The 27,032-nt window shown below is 44.4% G+C and overlaps 1 protein-coding gene across 1 annotated transcript in view; it reads left to right on the top strand.

Moving 5' to 3' along the window:
- tp63 (tumor protein p63) overlaps positions 1 to 27,032 on the top strand; it is a 151,693-nt gene that overhangs the window by 42,697 nt on the left and 81,964 nt on the right. The window contains exon 2 of the mRNA XM_059988234.1: positions 4,635 to 4,886. Within this exon, the coding sequence (XP_059844217.1) occupies positions 4,635 to 4,886 (252 nt within the window). The remainder of the gene's footprint in view (positions 1 to 4,634; positions 4,887 to 27,032) is intronic.

Below are 27,032 nucleotides of genomic sequence, written 5' to 3' on the forward strand. Positions count from 1 at the left end.
CCGGCTGCAGTGAAGCATCTCCACAGCATGATGCAGCCTCCACCGTGCTTCACGGTAGGGATGGTGTGTTTTTGATAATATGCAGTGTTTCGCCTACGCCAGTAGCGTTTAGTCTGATGCCAAAAAGATCACAGAACCTTCTTCCAGCTGGCTTCAGGGTTTCCCACGTGCCTTCTGGCAAACTCTAGTTGAGATTTCATGTGAGTTTTTTGCAACAGTGGCTTTCCTTTTGCCAGTCTCCCATAAAGCTACGACTGGCGAATCACCCGGGCAACAGTTGTACGTGCAGTCTCTCCCATCTCAGACACTGAAGCTTGAAACTCTTCCACTACTACTACATCAACACAGGCCTAGGGAGCCGTCGTCGGGCATGATGACGGACTCTCCACTCCTCCCTCTCCCTCAGTGAGTTCAGTTCATCTACATTAGACACGCCACTATGGTGGAGCGTGTTGACCACAGTCTTGGGAGGGCGCCCAGGGTTCATCCTCCCACGCTTGGGCTCCCATGTGATGACGAGGCTAGTAGGTAGCTCAGGGTGGCGTAGACAGTGTCCCGTTAGTTACAGTCTTCTCACCTCGATTTTAGTGGTGAGCATCGGTGGGTCGTCACAGAGCTCGACGTTTGTCATGTGCTGTTGCCAACTCACGTCAAGAGCCATCCGGAGCATTCGTGTATAGCAACCATCCAGTGACTTTCTCATGGTCTTGATGAGTGTCCTTGTCTCGCATCTGTACGTGAGAATGGACTCTGTGACTGCTATGAAAATTCTTTTTGTGCCCTCTGGTTAGGTTCAACCTCCAGATTTCCTTCATGTCATTCATAGCCCTTCACACCAGCGCCTTCCGTATCTTTATGTCCTTCTCCGAACTCATCATTCTTGACCCGAGGTACTTGTTGTCTAAGACTTTCTTAATGGTATTATTCTTTACGGTCTTGAGTACCTTCATCACAGTTGAACACCATGTCTTTTTAGCATTTAGGTGAAGTCCAACTTTATTGCACTCAGTTTCCACTTTTGTCAGTAACTCCTCCAGATTTGTCACAGGTCTCCTGATAGCCTTGCTCTCTAGTCGCCTTCTTGCATGGTCACTCAGTTCTTGAGAACGGCCTGCTCTAGGCAGTTTTACAGCTGTGCCATTTTCCTTCCATTGCTTGATGATTCACAACTGTAGCCGAAAGGATATTCAGTGACTTGGAAATTTTCTTGTATCCATCTCCTGACGTGCTTTTTGCAGAGTTGCTTGGAGTGTTCTTATGTCTTCATGGTGTAGTTTTGCCAGGATACTGACTCACCAGTAGTTGGACCTTCCAGATACAGGTGTAATTTTACTACAATCAATTGAAACACCTTGACTGCACGCAGGTGATCTCCACTTAACTAACTATGTGACTTCCAAACCAATTGGCTGCAGTAGTGTGTATCATAATGGTGTATCATATTAACGGTGGTGAATATTTTAATATCAATTATTTTGTGTTTTATATTCATGATTAATTTCAATCACTTTGCAGAGATTTGTTTTTACTTTGTCATGAAGGAGTCATCAGTGTCACAAAAGGCAAATGAAATCCTCCGTCACTCAATGTTGTAAAACAATAAAATATGAAGAGCTTCCAAGGGGAGTGAATACTTTTTATAGGCACTATATATATATATATATATACAACTAAGTAAATAGTACAAAAAGAGCAAAAGAAGTAGTGAGCTAGTGTACATGGAATTATAACCCATTCAAAAATCTGATGGCAGAGGGGAAGAAGCTGTCCCTGAAACACTGAGTGTGTGTCTTCAGGCTCCTGTATCTTCTTGGGATTTCATTGAGATGCTGGCTAATGAGGAAAAGGATTGTCCTGGGTGATGGGGGTCCTTAAGGACACATGCCACCTTTTTGAAGCATTGCCTTTTGAAGGTGCCTTCAACGCTGGGGAGGTCAGTGCCCATGAGTTTCCAGTCCTGTGCAGTGGCCCCTCCATACCAGACGGAGATGCAGACAGTGGAAGAGTCAGATACATTAGGGACATTTAAGAAACTCAGATAAACACATGGATGATGTTAAAATGGAGTATTATGTAGGAGGGAAGTTAAATTGATCTAGAGTAGGGTAAGAGGTCAGCACAACATCATGCCTGAAAGGCCTGGACTGAGGTGAATACTGAAAATTCTCAGCAGTCAGGCAGCATCTGAGAAGAGGGAAACAGGTTGCTGACCATTGATCAGAGTTGCTGAATCGTGAGGCTAATTTACCAAATGGTTGCTGATAGTAAAATGCTGCATTTTGAACAGTGCCTCTGTGGAAGCAAAGCTCAAAGTAAATTTATTATCAATGTACAGTGGATTCTGGTTATTAAGCCTTTGGTTAATTAGTGCAGCCATTTATTTGGGACAACTCTTAAAGCTATATCAAGAAGATAGCAGGGATTCCATTTGTTTATTTGAGACACTGTGCCACTAAATCGGGTTAGTGTACTTGTGTGGCCATTGGACTACGACCTATTGACTCCCACCATGCTTAAAGCGGTCAGTTTTTAAATAGCATCCGTAGCGTGGGTGTTCAAAAAGCAGTGATTTTTGTCAGTGATAGTTGGCAGGAAATAAGAAGAAAAATAACTTGGAACTGTTTTGTTCTCTGTGGTTTCAAGCATTCAGTATCGGAGATGCTGAAATGACCAGGAGTGGAAATGAAACAGTTTCACTACTTCACCGAGTTACGAATTGCGAAGGTATCAACTATCATCTCAAATGTTACAATGGAAGTGAAGACTTGGAGGATGCAATCATCAAAAACATTATGTGAAGGCAGTTCATTATCTGTACTAGATATCTGCTCTGATTTTGTTCATTTACTGTCAATCAAAACAACACGGTGGATAAATTCCTCCATTGATAACTATTAGGAACTATTGCACCATTTTCTGGTACTGTAAATGTATTGGTAGTGTTCCAATTTGTTCTGTATTTCATTTAAATACATAAACTGTTACCCAGTTAAACGTAGTTTGTCTTCTTTTTTATACCTTTTAATTATTTCATTGAGATGCTGGCTAATTGTGCCAAAATGTACTGGTCCAATGTGTCCGCTGTGTCTCTGTCAGCATGTACAACCCAGAGATTCCTTCACAGTCAAATCAAAGAAACTCAATAGAGTCAATGAAAGGCCACGGACAAGACAGATAAATAACCGAAGTACAAAAGACAGTAAACTGCAAATATAAAAAGAAGAAACAAAATAATAATAGGTAAATAAGCAACAAATGTCGAGAACATGAGGCAAAGAGTCCTTGAAAGTGAGTCCATAGGTAATGGGAACAGTTCAGTGATGGGGTGAGTGAAGTTATCCCCTCTGGTTCAAGATCCTGATGGTTGGGGGGTAATAAATGTTCCTGAACATGGCGGTGTGGGTCCTGGAACTCCTTCTTCCTGATGGCAGCAGCAAGAAGAGAGCATGTCTTAGGTGGTGGGGGTCCCTGATGATGGAGGATGCTTTCCTGCCACTGCTCTCCACGTAGACATACTCAATGGTGAGGAGGGCTTTATCCATGATGGACTGGGTAGTATCGGCTACTTTCATTCAAAAAAATCTAAACATTTTGACGGTTGTGAATTGCAGAATGGAATTTATCAGTGGAGCTGTTTAACTCGCTTTTCTGTGCAGAGCAGGCAAAAATAATTTTTCATAGTAGACCACTACAATGCATAATGAAATCGATCTGAACTGTGAATACTTTAGGAACACACAAAATGCTGGAGGAACTCAGCTGATCAGGCACCATCTATAGAAATGAATAAACAGTTGACGTTTCAGGCTGAGGCCTTTCCTGAGAAGGAAGAGGGAACATGTCGGAATAAGAAGGTGGGGGGAAAGGACTGAGGACAACTTTGAAGGTGATAGGTGAGACCAGGTGGGTGGGAAAGGGGGATGCTGGGAGGTGATAGGTGGAAAAGGCAAAGGGCCGAGGAATCTGATTGGAGAGGAGAGTGGGCTCATCGTTCCAAAAGAGGCCATGGACTGACATGTCAGAACGGGATTTGGGATTGGAAGCAGCTTTAGAGAGAATTGTTGTGCATAACCTCAGATATTATTCTCAGGCAGTGCAAATGAGAACATTGTTAATGCCATCACACACAAGTTGCTGGAGGAGCTCAGGACTGGAAAGGAAGGTGGCAGAAGACGGCAGGGAGGGAAAGGAGTACAAGCTGGCAGGTAATAGGTGAAACCAGGTGAGGGGAAAATCCATGGGTGCAAAGGATTTTGAAATAAGAAGCTGCGAGTGGATAGGTGGAAAAGGTAAAGCACTAAATTGGAGATGAAGCTGATGGGAGAGGAGAATGGACCATGGGAGAAAAGGAAGGAGGAGGGGAAGCAAAGGGAGGTGTTGGGCAGCTGAGGAAGGGAGTCAGAATGGGAAATGAAAAAATGAGGAGGTAGGGAGAGTCATTACTTGAAGTTGGAGAAACCGATGTTAGTACCATTAGGTTGGAGGCGGTCCAGAGGGAATATGAGGTTTTGCTCCCCAGATGGAGTTTGGCTTCATCCAGGCAGTGGAGGAGAGCATGGACTAACAGGTCAGGATGGCAACGTGTCTTATCACTAACGCCATGTTTTCTTTATTTCTCTCTCTGCCCCCTGCAGCCTCAGTTCACGAACTTGGGGCTCCTCAACAGTATGGAGCAGCAGATGCCGAATGGGTCATCGTCCACAAGCCCTTACAGCAACGAGCACCCCACCAGCGTGACGGCACCTTCTCCGTATGCCCAGCCCAGCTCTACCTTTGAAGCTCTCTCCCCATCACCAGCCATCCCATCCAATACTGACTATCCAGGCCCACATGGCTTTGATGTGTCATTCCAACAGTCCAGCACGGCCAAATCTGCTACGTGGACGGTAGGTGATCTCAATGTCAGTTTGATTTTTGCAACGCCTGTGGCCAATGTTTCATGATTCAAGAATGTTTACTGTCATTTCCAGTCCACAAGTGTAAAGGAGAAGAAAGTAATTGTTACTCTGGATCCAATGCAGCACGAAAAAGCAATACGATAATAATAATTAAAAACACAAATAACTGTGTTCATTGTAAATGGAGATGAGGAGGAATTTCTTTAACCAGAGGGTGATGAATCTCCGGATTTCATTGCTACGAATGGTGGTGAAGAACAAGTCATTGGGCATATTTAAAGCAGAGGGTCATAGGTTCTTGATTCAGGGTGCCAAAGGTTATGGGAAGAAGGCAGGAGAATAAGGTTGAGAGGGACAATAAATCAGCTGTGATGGAATGGTGGGGCAGACTCGATGGGCCGAATGGCCTAATGCTGCTGCCAAGTCTTATGGTCGTGTGGTTATTGACTGTGGGAGTTGCCATATCCAAATGCAACTGTTCAAAACACAATATTTGTAACTTTGTGTACGGTCCTGATCACCACACTGATGATGACGGTAGAGCAGTAGATGTAGTGTATCTGGACTTCAGCAAGGCATTTGACAAGGTACCCCATTCAAGGCTTATTGAGAAAGTAAGGAAGCAAGGGATCCAAGGGGACATTGCTTTGTGGATCCAGAACTGGCTTGCCCACAGAAGGCAGAGTGGTTGTAGATGGGTCATATTCTGCATGGAGGTCGGTGACCAGTGGTGTGTCTCAGGGATCTGTTCCGGGACCCTTTGTGATTTTTATAAATAACCTGGATGAGGAAGTGGAGGGATGGGTTAGTACATTTGCTGATGACACAAAGATTGGGAGTGTTGTGGATAGTGTGGAGGGCTGTCAGAGGTTACAGCGGGACATCATCAGGATGCAAAACTGGGCTGAGAAGTGGCAGATGGAGTTCAACCCAGATAAGTGTGAAGTGGTTCATTTTGGTAGGTCAAATATGATGGTAGAATACAATAATAATGGTAAGACTCTTAGCAATGTGGAGGATCAGAGGGATCTTGGGGTCTGAGTCCATAGGACACTCAAAAATGCTGCGCATGTTGACTCTGTGGTTAAGAAAGCATACAGTGCATTGACTTTAATCAATCATGAGATTGAATTTAGGAGCTGAGAGGTAATGTTGCAGCTATATAGGACCCTGGTCAGACCTCACTTGGAGTACTGTGCTCAATTCTGGTCGCCTCACTACAGGAAGGATGTGGAAGCCATAGAAAGGGTACAGAGGAGATTTACAAGGATGTTGCCTGGATTGGAGAGCATGCCTTATGAGAATAGGTTGAGTGAACTTGGCCTTTTTTCCTTGGAGCGACAGAGAATGAGAGATGACCTGAAAGAGATGTGTAACATGCTGAGAAGCATTGATGGTGTGGATAGTCAGAGGCTTTTTTCCCAGGGCTGAAGTGGCTAGCACAAGAGGGCACAGGTTTAAGGTGCTTGGAAGAAGGTACAGAGGAGATGTCAGGGGTAAGTTTTTTACTCAGAGAATGGTGAGTGCGTGGAATGGGCTGCTGCCGACAGTAGTGAACGTGGATACGATAGGGTCTTTTAAGAGACTCCTGGACAGGTACATGGAGCTTAGAAAAATAGAGGGCTATGGGTAACCCTAGGTAATTTCTAAGGTAGGGACATGTTCAGCACAGCTTTGTGGGCTGAAGGGTCTGTATTGTGCTGTAGGTTTTCTATGTTTCTACCACACCACAGGAAGCATGTGGTATCGCTGGAAAAAGAGCAGAAGTATTCACCAGGATTGGCCTGAAACAAAGGGGAGACTGGATGGTATTGGGTTTGTTGTCACCGGTGCTGCAGAGGATGAGAGGTGACGTCATGGAGATATAGAATGTAATGAAGGGCATTAGGGTCGATACTCAGTACTTTTCTGGAGTTACAAAGCATAACACGATTAACCACCAGTATATTGAATTAGAGTTGATAGCTAAACAGGAAGGAGTGGTATGTCTTTAATATTTCAGTAATATTTGCATAATATTGTAAATATATTGTTTGATCAGCATTCTTTGTTAGTTTAATTATTTTTTAAATGGAGAGAAAATTCAAAAATCCAAGGTGCAAAGGGATTTGGGAGTCCATGTCAAGGTTAACTTGTAGGTTGAGTCAGTGTTAAGAAAGACAATTGAATGTAAGCATTCATTTCAAGAAAACTACGATATAAAAGCAAGGATATAACGCTTGCTTTATAAGCCATTGGTGAGGCCTAATTGTGAGCAGTTTTGGGCCCATAGAGAGGGTTCATGAGAATGATTCCAGGAATGAAGAGAAATGAGGAGCGATTGATGGCTCTGGACCTGTACTCTCTGGAGTTTAGAAGAATAACGGGAGATTTCATTGTAACCTATCAAATGTTGAAAGATACAGATAGAGTAGATTTGTAGAGAATGTTTCCTATGGAAACATTCTAGGACCAGAGGGCACAGCCTCAAAGTGGAGGATAGTCCATTTAAATGGAGATAAGGAGGAAGTATTTAGCTAGAGACTGGTGAATTCATTGCCACAAACAGTGTGGAGGCCAATTTACTGGGTGTAATTAAAGTTAATAGTCAGGGTATGAAAGGTTACGGAAGAAGGCAGGAAAATGGGGTTGAGAGGAAAATGGATCAGCCATGATGAAATGATGGAGCAGACTCAATGGGCCAAATGGCCCTTCTTCTGCTCCTATACCTTACAGAAAAATGAGAATTCTACACCCTAATCTAACACTAGGAAAGGAGCAGAGGGATGCTGGTCTAAAGGAGACAAATAGGATTATGATTGCTGAGGGTTAGAGTAGATAGGAATCATGGCTGCTATGGACAGATTGGGCCAAAGGTTAGAGTAGATAAGCATAACAGTTGCTATGGATGGTTTAGGCTCAGGGTTAGAGAATATAGATGCTACTTGGCCAGCTTAATTCCTCCAGCATTTTGTGTGTGTTGCTTAGATTTCCACCATCTGCAAATTTTCTCTTGCTTGTGAGGGAGATGGTCTCTTTTTTTCTGCAGGAAGTGAGAGGATAGGGTTTTGTTTCTAATTGTGAGAGCATCATCAGCCTTGCAAAGCAGGCAGCTCACTCCATGAGCAAAATGTGGGCTTTCCCAGTGGCCAGCCATTTTAATTCCTATCCCCATCTCTGTTCTGACATGATGGCCGGTGGTCTCCACTCCTGCCACAGTGAGAGCAACACTCTCATCTCCTATCAGATTCCTTCTTCTCTAGCCCTTTACCTTTTCCATCTTTCACCTCTGAGCTTCACCTCCCCCTCCCGCCTTTCTTGCGGCTTCACCTATCACCTACAGCTTGTCCTCCTCCTCCTCCCCACACCTTCTTCATCTGGCATCTTCCCCCTTCCTTTCCCGTCCTGATGAAGGGTCTCAGCCCAAATATTTGGCTCTCTGTTGCCCTGACCTGCTGAGCTCCTCCAGCATCTTGTGTGTTGCTCTGGATTTCCTGCATCTGCAGAATCTCTTGTGTTTAGAATCCAGCCAAACATGAATTGTAAGTGTGAATGCAAGCAGAAGATAACAGATACGGGGCAAAATTTATAATTTACAGTGAATAGAGGGCAAAGAAGGAATGATTGATAGGTGTGAACAAAACCGTGGTTAGGCCATCATTGGAGTCTTAGGGTTACTTCCAGCCACGAGCAGTGTTAGATGACATTGATTGGAATTGAGCAGAGTTACGAGGAGATAGTGTGAACTCCTTACAATAGAGGAGGTACAGGTCATGCCCTCTTCTCATTGCTACCATCAGGGAGGAGGTGCAGGAGCTTGAAGAAACACTCTCAATGTTTCAGGAACAGCCTCTTCCCCTCCACCATCAGATTTCTGAATGGACAATGAACCCATGGACACTTCCTATTTTTCCCTGTCTTTTTACATTGTATTTCATTTATTTTTTATATGTAATTCATAATCGTAATTTACATTTTCTGTTGTGTATTGCAATGTTCTGCTGCCAGAAAACAACAAATTTCACGACATCCTGTATTCCAGTGATATTTAAAAATTCATGACATATGCCACTGATACTGAACCTGATTTTGGTTCAGATTTTGAAAGTTTTTAAAATGTTATCTCTTTGAAATGAATAAGGAAAGATATTCCTGCTGCAGGGAAAGGATAAGGAGGGCTGAGAGAAGCACACCCTGTTTGAGTGTCTTGAAAGTTTGGTTTGAGGAGCGCTGATTAACTGAATCTTTTCGGGGTCTAGTTTTTGCCGTTTTAATTAACTTCACTGGAGCAGTGGAATCAAGTAAGATACTTATCCTTTCCCTACGAAATCAGTGTTTCAGAATGATTGTTCAACACTTGGATCTAATAGCTGTCTGGTTGGTAAGCCTTCCCAATAAAGACATAGAAAAAGTCCTTTTGGCCCATCTAGTCCATGACAAGCCATTAAACTGTCTAGTCCCATCAACCTGCGCCTCCATACCCCTCCTGTCCAAGTACCTATCTATATTTCTCTTAAATGTTGAAATCAAATCACTTGTGCTGGCTGCTCATCCCACACTCTCACCATTCTCTGACTGAATAAATTTTTCCTTATGTTTCAATTAAATATTCATGTTTAACCCTTGCCCTCTAGTTCTAGTCTCACCCAGCCTCAGTGGAAAAAGCCTGCTTGCATTTACCCTATTTATAGCCATCATAATTTTAAATGCCTCTATCAAATCTCCCCTCATTCTTCTATACTCTGAGTTCTAACCTATTCAGGCTTTCCCTATAACTTGGATCCTCAAGTCCTGGGAATATCCTTGTAAATTTTCTCTGCACTCTTTCAATCTTATTTACATCTTTCCAGTAGGTAGGTGACCAAAACTGCACACAGTACTCCAAACTGGTCCTCACCAATGTCTTAGACAACTCCAACGTATCATCCCAACTCCTGTACTCAGTACATTGATTTATGAAAGCCAATGATGCCAAAACTTTCTTTATGACCCTATCTGCCTGTGATGTCACTTTCAACGAATTATACATCTGTGTTCCCAGATCCCTCTGTCCTCACAGTCCTCAGTGCCCTACTGCTCACCATGTAGGACCTAGCCTGGCTCGTCCTCCCTAAGTGCAATGCCTCACACACGTCTGCACTGAATTCCATCCACAGTCCACTGCACCCCACCCCCAGTCTCAGATCTGCTCATCCACTTAACAGTGTTATCATCCAGGTGACAAACAACAACAGACCTCCAGTCAGAGAGGCAACCCGATACTACCACTCCCTGGTGATGGTCTGGTTTTACAGTCCACAGCACATCAAAGGGCCTTGCAATATCCTTTTCCTTTCATTGGTAGAATGGGATTGTTACTGGCAAGGCCAATAGTTGTGGGCAGTCTGGTGACCATACACGGCCTCCTTGCTCCAGGATCTGGAATGACATTACAAGTTCTAACAGATATGAAGCTGAAGAAGAAAAAAAGCTAATAGCTTTCTAACCCACTTACAGAAAGTTAAACAGAGCAATACATCTGCAAGAGATTAGCATAAAAACTAAACCATTCCACACTTTGGCACTCCCTTTGTCAGGTCAACCATGAAGATTGCATCCTAGCTGTCCACATGATACGCAAGCCAGGACAGTACGATATGGAGAGCAATGGGTGCCCATGTAGCATGCTCCCCTCCTCACTCAGCTGAACGGCAGAGGCACATACAGTTTGGGAACAGTGGTGTTGCAAGAGTTGCCAGCATTTAAATATAGTATTTTATATAGCCATTTTAAAGTATAAATATCATAAAGTATATTTTATTGCGTAATATTTATGCATATTGATAACAAGACTCTCAGACACTGGAACAGAATTATGCCATTCAGCCCATCGAATTTGTACCACCATTCCATCATGGCTGATTTATTATCCCTCTACTGCCTTTGAATGTAGACTAATGAAGGACCTATCAACCTCCGCTTTAAATACACTCAATGACTTGGCCTTCACAGCCATCTGTGACAATGAATTCCACAGATTTACTACTTGGAGGCGGTCATTTTAAAGTGGAGGTTGATAGGTTCTTGGTTACTCAGGGTGTCAAAGAGAACACAGGAAAATGGGATTGAGAGGATAATAAATCAGCTATGATGGAAAGGAAGAGAAGACTTGATGGACTGAATGACCTAATTCTGCACACGTATACCAGCAAACGAAACAGCATTCCTTCGGACCGCGCTACACACACCATATATATAACTCAAAGACAACACACAAAGAAATACTGCCTTGTAAATTAACAAGTAATATGTTGCGAATACGATATGTTACAGAGTAGACAGTGTAACACGACTGGTGCTTCATACGTGACGAGACTGGGTGGCGACAGGGAGTTCAGTATCTCAGTCTGGGGGAAGAAGCTGTTTCCCATATTAACAGTCCTTGTCCTAATGCTACAGTACCTCCCTGCCTGATTGTTGGACAGATGAGGGGGATCATTGTCGATGCTAATGGCCCTGTGTTTGCAGCCTTCCTGATAAATACCTCTACTGGGTGGGACAGAGACCCCAGTGATCCTCCCAGCATCCTCACAATCCTTCGTAGGGACTCACTGTCAGATGCCTTACAGTTCCTGTGCCGGACGGTCAGGACACTCTCAGTGGTGCTCCTGTAAAGATTGGTTAGAATTGTGCATCGTTGTCTAACCCCCTTCCTCAAGATAATACATTTAAATCAAGACTAGTTTTCATTCAAAAGCTTGAGCAAAAAGCAAGATGTAGCTTGTACAGAACATCTGCTACCAGCCCATTCAGCATGTGACGCGGTATGAACTTGTTTATGCGCTGAGACCTGTTACGACTTGTTTTTCACATCAAATTGCTCTAAACATGAGAATCTATAGACTTCTCAGTCCTTTGGAATGTGTCAGCATTCTAATAAAAAAAGTCAAAAAATGGAAATCAGAGAAGGGTGAAAATCAATCAAATACACACACACACTTGGTCTTGCCCTTCCTCTGTCTCACTCCATCATGTGCACAAGTCCACACACATATAATAATGACATCGTTACGCCAAAGGGGGAAATGGAGTCCATAGAACACAGAACAGGAACAGACCCTTCAGCCCTCAGTGTTGTGCCAAACAAAATCATCAAATAGCCAACTAAACTAGTCCCTTCTGCCTACACAATGTCCATATCCTTCCATTTTCCTCACATTCATGAGTCTATCTAAACATCTCTTAAAAGCCTCTAATGAATCTACCTCCACCCACCACTCCAGGCAGCCACCACTCTCTAAATAAAAAAACTTGCCCCTCCCATCTTTAAAATTACCCCCCACCTTAAATGCACACCCTCTCATGTTAGACATTTCAACTCTGGGAACAAGGTATTACGCCTCTCATAATCTTATAAACCTTGATCTCCACCACTCTCGTTATAGCAAATGCCCTCCTATCCGGACAAGCCCTGTTCCATACCTCGGCAGAGCCTCTCACGTTAGCATACCCATCAGTCTCCCTCTCGTACGTATGTACGTGAACCCGCACATAAACAATAAAGAACCACAGAAGATAACATGGAGGAGATGTTCAAATAATTTGCTAGAATTTGGAAAATAAAGGTGAGAAAGACTTCAACTGGAGTCTTCTTTCACTGTCTTCAGCTTCCCTCATATACAGGAATAACATTTGGCTTGTTGGTTCCTTCTGGTTTTTTATTTTGCATTTCTTTTGTCAGGCATTGGTCAGACCACACTTGGAGGACTGTGAACAGTTTAGGCTCCTTATCTTAGAAAGGATGTGCTGACATTGAAGAAGGTCCAGAGAAGGCTCATGAGAATAATTCCAGGAACAAAAGGGTTAATGCATGAGGAGTGTTTAAAGGCTCTGGGTCTGTACTCACTGGAGTTCAGAAGAATGAGGGGGGTTCTCATTGAGACCTGGTGAATATTGAAAGGGCAGTTAGAGTGGATGGGGAGGGAATGTTTTCTATAGTACCACAGGCAGTTGTGGAGACCAAGTCATTGGAATTATTTAAAGCAGAGGTTAATGGTCTTTTGATTAGCCAAGGCATCAAAGGTTACGGGGAGAAGGCGGGAGAATAAATCAGCCATGATAGAATGGCAGAGCAGATTCACTGGGCTGAATAGCCTCACTTGATCCAATGTCTTATGGTCTACGGTCTTCTTTGATGTTCGTTTTAACATTGGTAAATCGAGGAGCAGAGGCAAGTTTTGTCCCACTGATATAATTTGGGAACCTTTGTCCTGAATGATGAGTGATTGTGGGTAGAAAAGTATCGCTGATCAAATTGAACTGTAATTTCGATGAGGCCATGTACTTCTGAAGCGACACCCTGCATTCCCAACACTGGCATATGTAACAGGTGCTCACATCATTGGAGGAAGCTAATGGCACCATAAATCTCTTTGCATGTTATAATTATTTTTGATTTTGTTGCTTATCGTCCTGCACATTTTCTCTTACTGATGACAGATCTAATCACCCTTCAGCCTGTCCCATTCTATTTTCCCTCTCATGCCTTCTGTCCATGGTGTCCTTCCTCCTTCCCTTTATCTCATGGTCCACTCTCCTCTGCTTCTTTGCACTGAAGAAATAGATTCTTTTGCCTTTTCCACCTATCACCTCCCAGCTTCTCACTTCATCCCCCTCTCCCACCCATCTGACCTCACCTCTCACCTTCTAGTTTGTCCTCCTCCCAACCCCTACCTCCTTATTTCGGCATCTTCCCCCTTCCTTTCCAGTCCTGATAAAGGGTCTCGGCCTGAAACATCAATTATTAATACATTTGCATAGAAGCTGCCTGACCTGCTGAGTTCCTCCAGCAGTTTCTGTGTGTGTCTCTGGATCTGCAAGATCTGCAGAATATTTTGTGTTTAAGGTTTAAATACTAGTTCAGTCAAATTGATCATTTTTGCCCTTTCCTTTCCTTCTGCAAGCCAAGGTTGTTTTTTTTCCCAGACACCAGGCAGGTGTGTGTGAAAGAAAGGCTGTATCAATCTGACACATGAAACAGATTTCAGAATTTGCAGGACATGACACTACTTGCAAGCTATGCGAGAGAGACAAGACCAGAGGCGCCGGAGAACCTAGTAACGCGTTCGTTTTGTGTTGCAACTTGCCTGTGTCTATCGCCCACAGCGTGAGTCTGGATGAGGGAAGCCACCCTGTTCCAAAATCCTACCTGATCAAACCTGTCCTGCCCTGGCTGAGAAACTTTGAAGTAAACAGGAAAATTACTCACCATAGTCATGTGGTTTACTGGAAGATTGTAGCATCGATAATCCAGTAAATTTTCCAAAGCAAACCCATTATTACCACCAATGTTTCCCTGTGCTGGTGAACTTTTCCACCTTTTTGGGATCTCTCCTACACAAATCCAAATCAGAATCAGGTTTTATATCATTGGCATACGTTGTGAAATTGGTTGTTTTGCGCCAACAGTACATAGTAAAAAAATACTATAGATTACAATAAGAAATATATATTTTTTAAATTTAATTAAATAAGTAGTGCAAAAAGCAAACAAAAAAAGAAAACTATTAGTGAGGTGGTGTTCATGGGTTAATTCAGAAATCTGACGGTGAAGGGAAAGAAGCTGTTGCTAAAATGTTGAGTGTGTGTCCTCAGTCTCCTGTAACTCTTCCTTCTCATTGGAAGCAATGAGGAGAGGCCATGTCCTGGGTGATGGGGTGCTTAATAATGGATGTCCGCCTTTTGAGGCATTGCCTTTAGAAGGTGTTCTCAATGCTGGGGAGGCTGGCGCCCATCGTGGAGATGGCTGAGTTTACAACTTTCTGCCGCTTTTCCTGATCCAGTGCAGCGGCCCCTCCAAACCAGACAGTGATGTAACCAGTTAGAGTGCCCTCCCAGTGCAACTAGAATATAGAACGTAGAAATCCACAGCACATTACAGGCCCTTCAGCCCACGATGTTGTGCTGGTCATGCAACCTACTCTAGAAATTACCCGAGCACATAGTCCTCTATTTTTCTAAGCTCTTTGGACCTATCTAAGAGGCTCTTAAAAGACCCTGTAGAAATTTTTACCATCTGTAGAAATGTGTGAGTGATGACATACCAAGTCTCCTCAAACCCCTAATGAAATATAGCTGCTGTCGTGCCTTTGTAATTGCTTCAATATGCTGGGCTCAGGATAGATCTTCGACACCCCGGTGTCCTAGTTGTCCTGCACCCAGCATCCATGTGCTTGAGCATGGAGCGGGAAGTGCACCAGTCTGTGGCCAGCTCCCTGCTCCGGAGACTACTGACATCTCTCACTAAAGCTCCCCTTTACCGAGCTTGCATCATGGCGTGGTAAGGAAGCACCAAAACCCTTGAATGCAAAATCGTACAAAATGTAGTGGATGCAGCCCAGTCCATCACAGGTAAAGCCTCATCGCAGAAAAGCACCATCCATCTTCAAGGACCCCACCATCCAGGCCCTGGTCTTTTCTCACTGCTTCCATCAGGAAGGAGGTAGAGGAGCCTCAGGTCTCACAGCACCAGGATCAGGAACAGTTAACCATCCGGCTCAAGCTAAAATTCATACAACTTCACTTGTCCCATCGCTGAACTGTTCCCATAACGTATAGACTCAGTTTCAAGAACTCTTCATCTCATGTTCTCAATATTTATTGCTTTTTATTTATTCATTATTTCATTTTTTCTTTCTTTTTGTGTTTGCACAGGTTGTTGTTTTTGGCACCCTCACGCTGGTTGAACACCCAGCTGGGTGGGGTCCTTCACTGATCCTATTCAGTATGCCTGCAGGAAAATGAATCTCAGGGTTGTATGTGGTGACATACATGTACTTTGATAATAAATTTTACTTTGAACTTTAAAAGCAAGAATGTAATGCTGAGGCAGTACTTGGAGTATTCTGAGCAGTTTGGGAGCCCTTACTGATGTAGTGGGAAAACAGTCAACATTAAACTATTAGAGTAGGGCTGAAGTGAAGAAAAGCAACCTGGGCACACCAGACCCAACAGCAGCTCCTGTATTTCTGGTTCCCTCGCTTGATTTGAATATATAGTGACTGCACCTAATTTGTCAGCTGGGAATCCACAGTCAAACGGGTAATACAGGAGACATCTGGATTCAGAAGAGAAAAAAAGGTGAAAGCTTTTATTCTTTATGACTTCCCAGCTTGTGGGAGTGTTTTCTCAAGTTGAAAAGGCCATGGTTGCCATGACACCTGATCTGTGGGAACAGCCATTCCCACAGTACGCCCAGCCTGCTTGCCGGGCAGCACCTAATGGTGCTGGGAAAGTGTGGAGTTGCCAGCACAGCAGCAAGAAATGGGTGCAGTGCAGAGGTAACCAAACAGACAATGAGATTGTGGGTGTGGTGCTCCCTCTACACCGTGTGAAAACCAAGATAACTACTGCTGTCATCCAATTGTGATGCCACGGTTAGTGCAACAATATTAGAGCTTGTGGCAGCGCAGTTCAACCCCGGCTTTGATGTTACAAGTTGTACTTTCATCCCCTTGGAATGTGTGTGGCCTCCTCCAGGTGCTCCAGGTTCCTCGCACGGTCCAAAGACATACCAGGTCAGGTTGGCGGGTTTGCTGGGTGACACAGCTCAAAGGCCAGAAAGGCCAATTCCACAATGTATCTCCAAGTAAAAGATTCGTAAACATCCATTGCCATCAGTGATTCTCCCAGTATCAAATCCCTCGGAGGTTCAGCACAATCACAGGTCAGGAAGGAAGCAGGCTACCAGGTGCTGTTGATGTTGCTAAGACCACAGAATTAGACTATTTGGACCCTTGAGTCTGCGCCATCATACCACCATGGCTGATTTATTATCCCTCTCAGCCCCATTTTCCACCTTCTCTCTATAATCTTTGCCACCCTGACTGATCAAGAACCTATCAAACTGCGCTTTAAATATACCCAATAACTTGGCCTCCACAGCTGTCTGTGGCAGGGAATTCCACAGATTCACCACCCTCTGGCTAAAGAAGTTCCTCCTCAGCTGTGTTCTAAATGGGTGTCCCTCAAATCTGAGGCTGCGCTGTCTGGTCCCAAACTCCTCCTCTATAGGAAACATCCTCTCCACATCAACTCCATCTCGGCCTTTCAATATTCAATAGGTTTCAAGATGATCCCCCCTCATTCTTCTAAACTCCAGCGAGTACAGGCCTAAAGCCATCAAACACTCCTCGTACATTAACCCTTTCATTCCGAGGATCATTCTCATGAACCTCCTCTGAACCCTCTCCCATGCCAGCACATTTTTTCTTAGATAAAGGGCCCAAAACAGCTCACAATACTCCAAGTGAGGCCTGACCAATGCCTTCTAAAGCCTCAGCATTACATCCTTGTTTTTACATTCTAGTCCTCTCAAAATGAATGCCAACCAACTCAACCTGCAAGTGGATCCATTCTAACGATCCCCCGAGCATACTGTTGCTTAGTCACCAGAGCTTACAGACAAGCACCAGGACCTTTCTTGGCTGACAGTGAAAGGGTTCTTCCTGCCAGATGCCCGTCTTCCTCAGACGAGTTTCAGGCTGCTAAGGTATGAGAGCGTCACCCACCTCATTCTGCAGTCTACTTTCCAAAGTCACGAGTACATATATGTCACCACATACCACACTGACATTTCTTTTCTTGTGGGTATTCATAGTAAATACAAAGAAAAAAACAAGCCAAATAAAAATAATAAATAAATAAGCAATAAATATTGAGAAAATGAGATGAAGAGTCCTGAAAGTGAATCCATAAGTTGTGGGCACAGTTCAGTGATGGAGTGAGTGAAGTTGAGTGACGTTATCCTCTCCGGTTCAGGATCCTGAGGGTGGAGGGGTAATAGCTGTTCCTGAACCTCGTGGTGTGAAACCTGAGGCTTCTTCCTGATGACAGCAACTAGAAGAGAGCCTGGCCTGGTCCCTGATGATGGATGCTGGGTTCCTGCAACAATGCTGCATGTAGATGTGCTCAGTGGTAATGAGGGATTTACCTGTGATAGACTGGGTCATATCCATTGCTTTTTGTAGCATTTTCGTTTAAAGAGCATCAGTATTTTCATACCAGGCTGTGATACAGGTGGTTAATACACTCTCCACTACACATCTGTAGAGGTTTGTCAAAGTTTTAAATGTCATGTCTGCAAACCTAAGCAAGTAGAGGTGCTGCTGTGCTTTCTTTGTAGTTGCACGTGTGTTGGGTCCTGGACAGGTGCTCCAGGGAATTTAAAGTTGCTGACCCTCTCCGCTACTCATCCTCTGATGAAGACTGCCTCATGGATCTCCAGTTTTCTTCCTCTAAAGTCAAGAATTGGCTCCTTGGTCTTGCTGACATTGAGTGAGAGATTGTTATGGCATCACTCAGCCAGATCTTCGATCTCCCATCTCATTCTGCAGTGTACTTTCCAAAGTTAAAAGTGCATATATGTCACCATATACCACACTGAGATTTGTTTTCTGGTGGGCATATGCTCATTTGTCACTACCTTTGATTCAGCCTATGACAATGGTGCCATCAGCAAACTTAAAAATGGCATTGGAGCTGTGTTCAGCTTCACAGTCACAAGAGTAAAGTGATAGAACAAAGGCCTTAGCACATAGGCTTGTGGAGCACCTGTACTGACAGAGACTGTGAAGGAGCTGTGTTGCCATCCGAACTGATAGGTCTACCAGTGAGGCCACGAAGGTTCCAACTGCAGAAGGAAGTATTGAGGCCTAGATCGTGAAGCTTAAGGAGATGATAGTATTGAATGCTGAGCTATAGTCAATAAAGAACATCCTGATGTATGCCTCTTTGCTGTCCAGATGTTCCAGGGTTGAGTGAAGAGCCAATGAAATGGCACCTGCTCTGGACCTGTTGTGCCAGTACTCAAAGTGCAGATCCAAATTTCCTCTCAGGAAGGAGTTCTGATCTTCTCTTGTCCTCTCGAAATGAATGCTAACATTGCATTTACCTTCCTTGCCCCTGACCCAATCTTCCTTTTGTACCTCTGACTTATGAATTTTTCCCCTTTTAAAAAATAGCTTATGCTTTTATTCTTTCTACCAAAGTGCATGACCATACACTTCCCTACGCTGTATTCCATCTGCCACTTGCTTGCCCATTCTTCCAATCTAAGTCCTGCAGACTCCCTGCTTCCTCAACCCTACTTGCCCCTCTACCTATCTTTGTATTGTCCGCAAACTTGACCAGAAAGCCATTTCCATCATCCAAATCATCGTCATATAATGTGAAAAGAATTGGTCCCAACACTGACCCCTGCTGAACACCAGTTCACTAGTTATCAACAGCCAACCAGAACAGGCTCTCTTTATTCCAACTCTTTGCCTCCTGCCAGTCAGTCTTCTATCCGTGCTGTTAAGCATGATGAGGAAGGTTTTCAGACAACACAGCCCTGTGGGGAACAATGGAATGGCAGAATACTGTCTTTGTGTGTACTCATATTCACCAGGACAGGTGCTGTGGGCAGAGTTTGGAAGTATATTGCCATGATATTTCCTGTGAAGTATGCTGTCTGTAAGTGGATTAGATTTATCTCTGCGAGGACTCATCCTCTGCTTTGCAGCTTTATCTCAAAAGAGGGTAGATTGATGAAAATTGAGGCAGAAGATAGAAGCAAGAAGAGGCGTTTTGGCTCTGTCTCTCAGTGTGATGGAGTCTATCCCTCTGGCTCACTGTCATATTCCCATTCATTCCCTGAATCCTTGATGCATTTTGTTGATGATTTTTTATTAAAGTTTGGAGATACAGCACAGTAACAGGCCCTTCCAGACCCCCGCCAAATGACCAATTACTCTACTAACCTGTGGGAGGCAACCGGGACACTCAGGGGAAGCCCATGTGATCATGGTGGTGGTTGAACCCAAGGTGCTGCCACTGCCACTGTAACAGCATCGAGCAAACACTGTGCTCCTGCGTCACCCTTTTATCCCATTCATAGAAAGGAAGGATAGACTCTATCTTCCTCTTAAACATAATCAGCATCTCAGTTTGCCGTGGTCACCACCGTCTGAGTGATTTCTCCTCAGCCGAGTCTTTGTCCATATCTTCTTTAATGTCATTTCCAGTACGCAAGTGTAAAGGAGAACGAAATAATTGTTACTCCAGATCCAAAGCAACACAAAAAAAAGTAAAGAACACAATAATAATAAAAGCAAAATAAATATGAATACGTAAGATAGCTACTTAGATAGATTGTATGCCCATAAATCATAGAATCATACAAATGACAGAAAACCTACAGGACAATACAGGCCCTTCAGCCCACAATGCTGTGCCGAACATGTGATTACTTTAGAAATTACCTCGGATTACCCATAGCCCTCTATTTTTCTAAGCTCCATGTACCTATCCAAAAGTCTCTTTAAAGACGCTATCGTATCCGCCTCCACCACCATCGCCGGCAGCCCATTCCGTGCACTCACCACTCTCTGCGTAAAAAACTTACCCCTAACATCTCCTCTGTACCTACTTCCAAGCACCTTAAAACTGTGTCCTCTCATGATAGCTATTTCAGCCCTGGGGAAAAGCCTCTGACTATCCACACGATCAATGCCTCTCATCATCTTATACACCTCTATCAGGTCACCTCTCACCCTCCGTCACTCCAAGGAGAAAAGGCCAAGTTCACTCAACCTTTTCTCATAAGGCATGCTCCCAAATCCAGCAACATCCTTGTAAATCTTCTCTGCACCCTTTCTTTTGTTTCCACATCCTTCCTGTAGTGAGACAACCAGAACTGAGCACAATACTCCAAGTGGGGTCTGACCAGGGCCTATAACATAACCTCTCAGCTCTTAAATTCAATCCCATGGTTGATGAAGGCCAATACACTGTACATCTTCCTAACCACACAGTCAACCTGCTCAGCAACTTTGAGTTGTCTATGGACTCGGACAAATCTCAAACCATCAGTCTGAGTGCACCTCTTCTCTGTCACCTGCCTCTCCTGCCTTTCACTCTGCTGACAAGCTTCCTCTTGTTCTGAGCCAACACCCCGTTCAGTTCCCAACCCTCAAACTCTCCCCACTGGACACAGGAGTAACTAGTGCCACTAGAACAGGAGAGTCTGTACACCCGGTGACTAACAGGAGCACTGGTGGCCGGAGTGGGTGGAGGTGCTGATCAGCCTCACTGCTTGTGGAAAGTGACTGTTTCTGAGTCTGGGAGTGGAGGGGTGGGTCAGTGGGTGGAGGTGCTGATCAGCCTCACTGCTTGTGGAAAGTGACTGGCCCTGGACGAACAGTCCATAAGCAGGCTGGCCCTTTTCCAGAATCTATCTTCATCTATGTCCTTGAGGGCGGGTGATGCACGGACAGGTTTTGACTGTCGGTTGCAGAGTGTCCAGCTCGTCGCAGTGTGGTTTCCACACCCTGCAGTAACACAGCTTGCGGGGATGCTCTCTACTGTATTCATCCCAGCCTGGGGAAAGATACTGCCTAGACCTGTCAGAATTTTGTACATTTTCATCAGATCTTCTCTCATTCTTTTAAACTTGATTTGAATATAAATGAAGTTAACACAATCCCCCTTTGTTAGAATTCATTAGTACACGTCAGAATTACAGATTCAAAGCAACATTCAGTTGCAGCAGGAACTCAGCAGGTCAGGTAGCATTTATGGAGTGAAGTACACAGGCCACATTTTGGGCCAAGAACCTTCCCCTGGACTTCCCTCCCTTTCTGTTTCCCACAGAGGGATATGACCTGTCTGATCAGTTGGAGCAAGAGCTGACTGACAGTTAGAGGACTCGGCTGATTGGGGGGAGGGGAAAGAATGGGTCCAAGTTAATGGTGGGGGTAGAGAGTGGATCTGGGTGAATGGGGGGAGAGAGAGTGGATCTGGGTGAATGGTGGGGGGAGAGAGTGGATCTGGGTGAATGGGGGGAGAGAGTGGATCTGGGTGAATGGGGGGAGAGAGTGGATCTGGGTGAATGGTGGGGGGGGAGAGTGGATCTGGGTGAATGGGGGGGAGAGAGTGGATCTGGGTGAATGGGGGGAGAGAGTGGATCTGGGTGAATGGGGGGGAGAGAGTGGATCTGGGTGAATGGGGGGAGAGAGTGGATCTGGGTGAATGGTGGGGGGAGAGAGTGGATCTGGGTGAATGGGGGGAGAGAGTGGATCTGGGTGAATGGGGGGGAGAGAGTGGATCTGGGTGAATGGTGGGGGGAGAGAGTGGATCTGGGTGAATGGGGGTGGGGGAGAGAGTGGGTCCGGGTAAATGGTGGGGGTAGAGAGTGGATCTGGGTGAATGGGGGGAGAGAGTGGATCTGGGTGAATGGGGGGGAGAGAGTGGATCTGGGTGAATGGGGGGAGAGAGTGGATCTGGGTGAATGGTGGGGGGGGAGAGTGGATCTGGGTGAATGGGGGGGGGGAGAAAGTGGATCCAGGTAAATGGTGGGGGGGGAGAGTGGATACTTCCTGATGAAGATGATTAATTGGACCGGAGAGATAGAAACAAAGGGAGTTGGGGGAGGGCAGATGATGGAGTTTAGAATCAGAGGGGAGTTGGGGAGGGCAGATGATGGAGTTTAGAATCAGAGGGGTGTTGGGGAGGGCAGATGATGGAGTTTAGAATCAGAGGGGAGTTGGGGAGGGTAGATGATGGAGTTTAGAATCAGAGGGGTGTTGGGGAGGGCAGATGATGGAGTTTAGAATCAGTGGGAATGTTAAGACTCTTGGCAGTGTGGATGATCTGAGAGATCTTGGGGGTCTGTGTCCTTAGGACACTCAAAGCTGCAGCACAGGCTAACAGTGTTGTTAATAAGGCATACGGTGTGTTGGCATTCATCAGCCGTGGGTTTGAGTTGAAGAGCTATGAGGTAATGTTACAGCTATAAAGACTTTGGTCAGAACCCACTTGGAGTGCTGTCAGTTCTGGTCTCCTCACTACAGGAAGGAAGTGGATACTATAGTATCAGAGATTTACAAGGGTGTTGCCTGGATTGGAAAGTGTGCCTTATAAGAATAGGTTGAGTGCACTTGGCCATTTCTGCTTGGAGTGACAGAAGATGAGAGGTGACCTGATATCAGCGTGTAAGATGATTGTGGGCCGAAAAGCCTGTAATGTGCTGGAGGTTTCTATGTTCTATGAGAGTTGGGGAGGGATTATGATGGAGTTGAGAATCAGAAGGGGTGGTGGGAGTTGGAGAGGGCAGATGGAAACAGTGAGGGAGAGGACGTATTGTCTACAATCCAAAACACCCCAGACTATGGGCACTGGCCAAAAGAGTTTGAGCTTGTCCTTGCCTTTCAGGAAATGTAACAGAATTTTATCTTGTTGGAGTTTAGAAGAATGAGGGGGTGAATCTCATTGGAACTAATCGAATATTGAAAGGCCTAGATAGAGTGGATGTGGAGAGAACGCTTTCGATGGTGATGGTGTCCAGGACTAGAGGCAGAGTCTCAGAGTAGAGGGAAGTCTATTTAGAAATGAGGGTTCTTTCCCATGCCATTGGGTGTATTTAAAATGGCTGTTGATAGGTTCTTGATTCGTTAGGATGTCAAAGGTTATGGGCAAAAACAGGAGAATAGTGTTTTAGGGATAATAATTCAGCCATGATGGAACGGCAGGGCAGATTCAATGGGCTGAATTCTTGATTGGCATAATGGTCTTGTTGAGCTGAAGACTATAACAGATCTCAGCACTTGCTTGTGGTAAACTGGTCCATATCCATAGGGATGAAGATTTGCTTTTATTAGCTTCAGCTTGGTGACTTCAAATTATCTCCATGGTACCACCTCCTGGCTAGAACCTGCACTGCAGCTTTCTCAATGCATCTTCTTCCCAGCCGGGCTTCAAGCATTTTTATGGTCAATATGACAAAATCATGATATTAGTGTAAATCAAAAGATTTCGGGCAGGAAGAATAGAAATGAGATGGGTTTTCTGGCAGAGTTCTAGGGCTTTGCTGTACTCAGTTTTCAGGATGCGAGCTTTGCCAGCAAGGTCAGTACTTAATGTCCACGAGTTCTCCAGATAAAGCCAGTCCCCCATAGGTTGTCACCACTGGTAACAAAATAAAATAACTGGACCCAGAATGCACACACTCTGACGATTCAACCACACTTTATTTTACTTGTGCACAAGGAGAACAGCATGACCCCTGTCACCCTCACTGATTTGAAATCTGAACAGATAAATACCATTTTTATACAAAATTGATGAGCAGTTACGGATGTTGACCATTTGATAAACTGTGTATGTTTGAATTCCTTACTTGCAAGATCAATCACCATTCACAATACAGGTGTTAAAAGTCAGTAGAAACTGTAAGCTGAGAATTGATGATACATTGTAGTTTGTGTATATGCCTTGGATGGTTTATCTCATGTCTAGACCCCTGGTGTGCAAAGGGAAGCTAGCTCTCCAAAGACCTTTATTGCCTGGGCAGTCTGCACTCTCTGCAATCCATTCTTGCCTGGATGGTATGTTAACCCTTGACTTACTGAAGCTGTAAAGCAGGGAGCTTCCAGTGATAGAAAGTGGTGACAGATTTCCAGTTCAGGGTGGTGTGTGATTGGAGAGAAACATTCCAGTGGATATCTCTCCATGGACATGTTGCCCACGTCCTCCTCAGCGGTAATGATTCGAGGTTTGGGGGGAGTTTCTCAGAGTTACCGAGGTATGAAACTAGCAAATAGCTAACATTTTCAGATGAAACAATACCCTCATCCCCACCCCCTCATCAGAAATAGGGAACAGAGGAAACAAGTTAGCTTTGCATTTGTGCCAACCAGTCCAAACCAACCAAGATGTTCAACCAAGCCACGTCAGCATTTCCAATCCATTTACCTGTCCAGATGTCTTTTAAAGTTATAAGTGAACTGGCCTCAACCACTTCCTCTGGCAGCTCATTCCACGTACAGTACATATCACCCTTTGTGTAAAGTAGATGTCCCTCCTATTCCTATTAAATATTGTCCCTCTCACCTTAAACCTGTGTTCTCTAATTCTTACTTTCCCAAAGGACTGAGCGTATTCATCCAATCTATGCCCCTCATGATTTTGTTTATTTATTCATTGAGAGATACAGCACGGAACAGGCCCTTTCGCCCAACAACCATAGCCTAGTCGATCCTAACCTAATCACAGGGCAATTTACAATGACCAATTAACCTACTAACCGGTCCGTCTTTACGCTGCAGGAGGAAACTGGAGCGCCCCGGGAAAACGTGCTGGTGAGAAGGATGTAGAAATTTTCTTATAGATCTCCTTACAGATAGACCTCTGAACTCTGGAATACCCTAAACCGTTACACTTCTATGATATCCTGAGTCCTAAAGCATGAAGTCAGCCTGCCCAACCTCTGCCTATAAACTCAATCCAGGTGGCACTTCTGCACTTTCTACAGTTTAATAACATCTTTCCAATAACAGGGTACAGGAATCGTGATACAGATGGTCTTTGAGTAACACAACGACTCAATAGTATCTTGTGATTTACTTCATTGCTTTTTTTTGAATTAGCAAACATTTTTCAAGCCATAAGTAGAAAAAAACAGCAAGGTGAAATAATTTGCAAATGGTGAGACATTTGAAAATTGTTGGTATTTGGAGGGAACTGGCGATCCTTGTACACAAACCAGTAAAGATAATGTGTAGGTACAGCCTCCAGTTAGTAAGGGGAAAATATAATCAACGTATTGTACAGGCGTTTTGCAGACATTGGAAATCCAGAGCAAAATCTGGAGGAACTCAACTGATCAGGCAGCATCTATGGAAATAAACAAGTAAATTGACATTACAGGCCAAGACCCTAGTCCGAAATATCAACCATTTATTCATTTCCATAGATGCTGCCTGACCTGCTGAGTTCCTCCAGCATTTTGTGTGTGTTACGAGGGAAACAATATACGGCCTTCTACTGGGAGAGCATTCAATTATAAGAATCTTGCTTTACCATGCTGGTGAGGTTACATCAGCATTACTGTGTGCAATACCGTTCTTATTGTCCAAGGAAGGGTATGATTGTAGTAGAGGGAATTCAGTGGACTCCAGGAAAAGGAAGTCTAGGGAACACACACCAGTCTTCATTGAGGGATCGGCAGTGGAAGGGGTGAGCAATTTCAAGTTCCTGGGTCTCAGAATCTCTAAGGATCTATCCCGGGGCCAACATATCGATGCAATTACAAAGAAGGCACAACAGCTGTGATATTTCATTGGGAGTTTGAGGAAACTTGGTACGTCACCAAAGATACTTGCAAATTTCCACCAATGTACCATAGAGAGCATTCTAATGAGTTAATTGGGCACTTATTTGGGATAACTCTTAAAGAACAAAAACTAATTGAGAAAATTACCGGGATTTCCTTCATTTATTTGGGACACTAAGCTGCTTAACTGGGGCAGGAGACTGCTGCCAAACAGTTTTTAACTAGTGTCAATCAGGTCACTGTATGGCTCTTAGACGCTACACCGTGATTAGAGCAAACAGTTTTTAAGTATCGTCTGTCACGTGTTTGTATTATTGTCACGATAGTTGGTGGGAAGCTAGCTTATACACATTGATTGATTGTATGTCCATAGAGTGACGCTAGGCACAGGAGTGTCTGTACATAAAGTGACTGACAGGAAATGATAAAGTCGTGGTGGTTGGGGTGTGGAGGGGTGGGTTAGTGGGTGGAGGTGTTGATCAGTCTTACTGCTTGGTGAAGGTAACTTCTTCAAGTCCAGTCAAATCAAGTCAAGTTTATTGTCATTTCGACCATAAACTGCTGGTACAGTACACAGTAAAAATGAAACAACGTTCCTCCAGGACCCTGGTGCTACATGAAACAACACAAAAACTACACTAGACTATGTGAGACAGCACAAGGCTACACTAGACTACGTAAAACAACATAAAAACTGCACTAGACTACAGACCTGCACAGGACTACATAAAATGCACAAAACAATGCAGGCAGTACAATAGGCACAGTAGAGGATAAATTACAATATAATAATAAATGATGTAGATGTCAGTCGACGGCTTGGGGGAAGAAGCTGTTGCACAGTCTGGTCGTGAGAGCCCGAATGCTTTGGTACCTTTTGAGTCTGGTGGTCCTGGCGTGAATGCTATGTAGCCTCCTCCCTGATGGGAGTGGGGCAAGCAGTCCATGAGGAGGGTGGGTAGGATCTTTCATGATGTTACTGGCCATTTTCCGACACCTTTCTATGCATGTCTTTGACGTCAGGT

This window comes from Hypanus sabinus, chromosome 2, assembly GCF_030144855.1.
Source record: "Hypanus sabinus isolate sHypSab1 chromosome 2, sHypSab1.hap1, whole genome shotgun sequence".
In the NCBI taxonomy this organism is placed as follows: domain Eukaryota; kingdom Metazoa; phylum Chordata; class Chondrichthyes; order Myliobatiformes; family Dasyatidae; genus Hypanus; species Hypanus sabinus.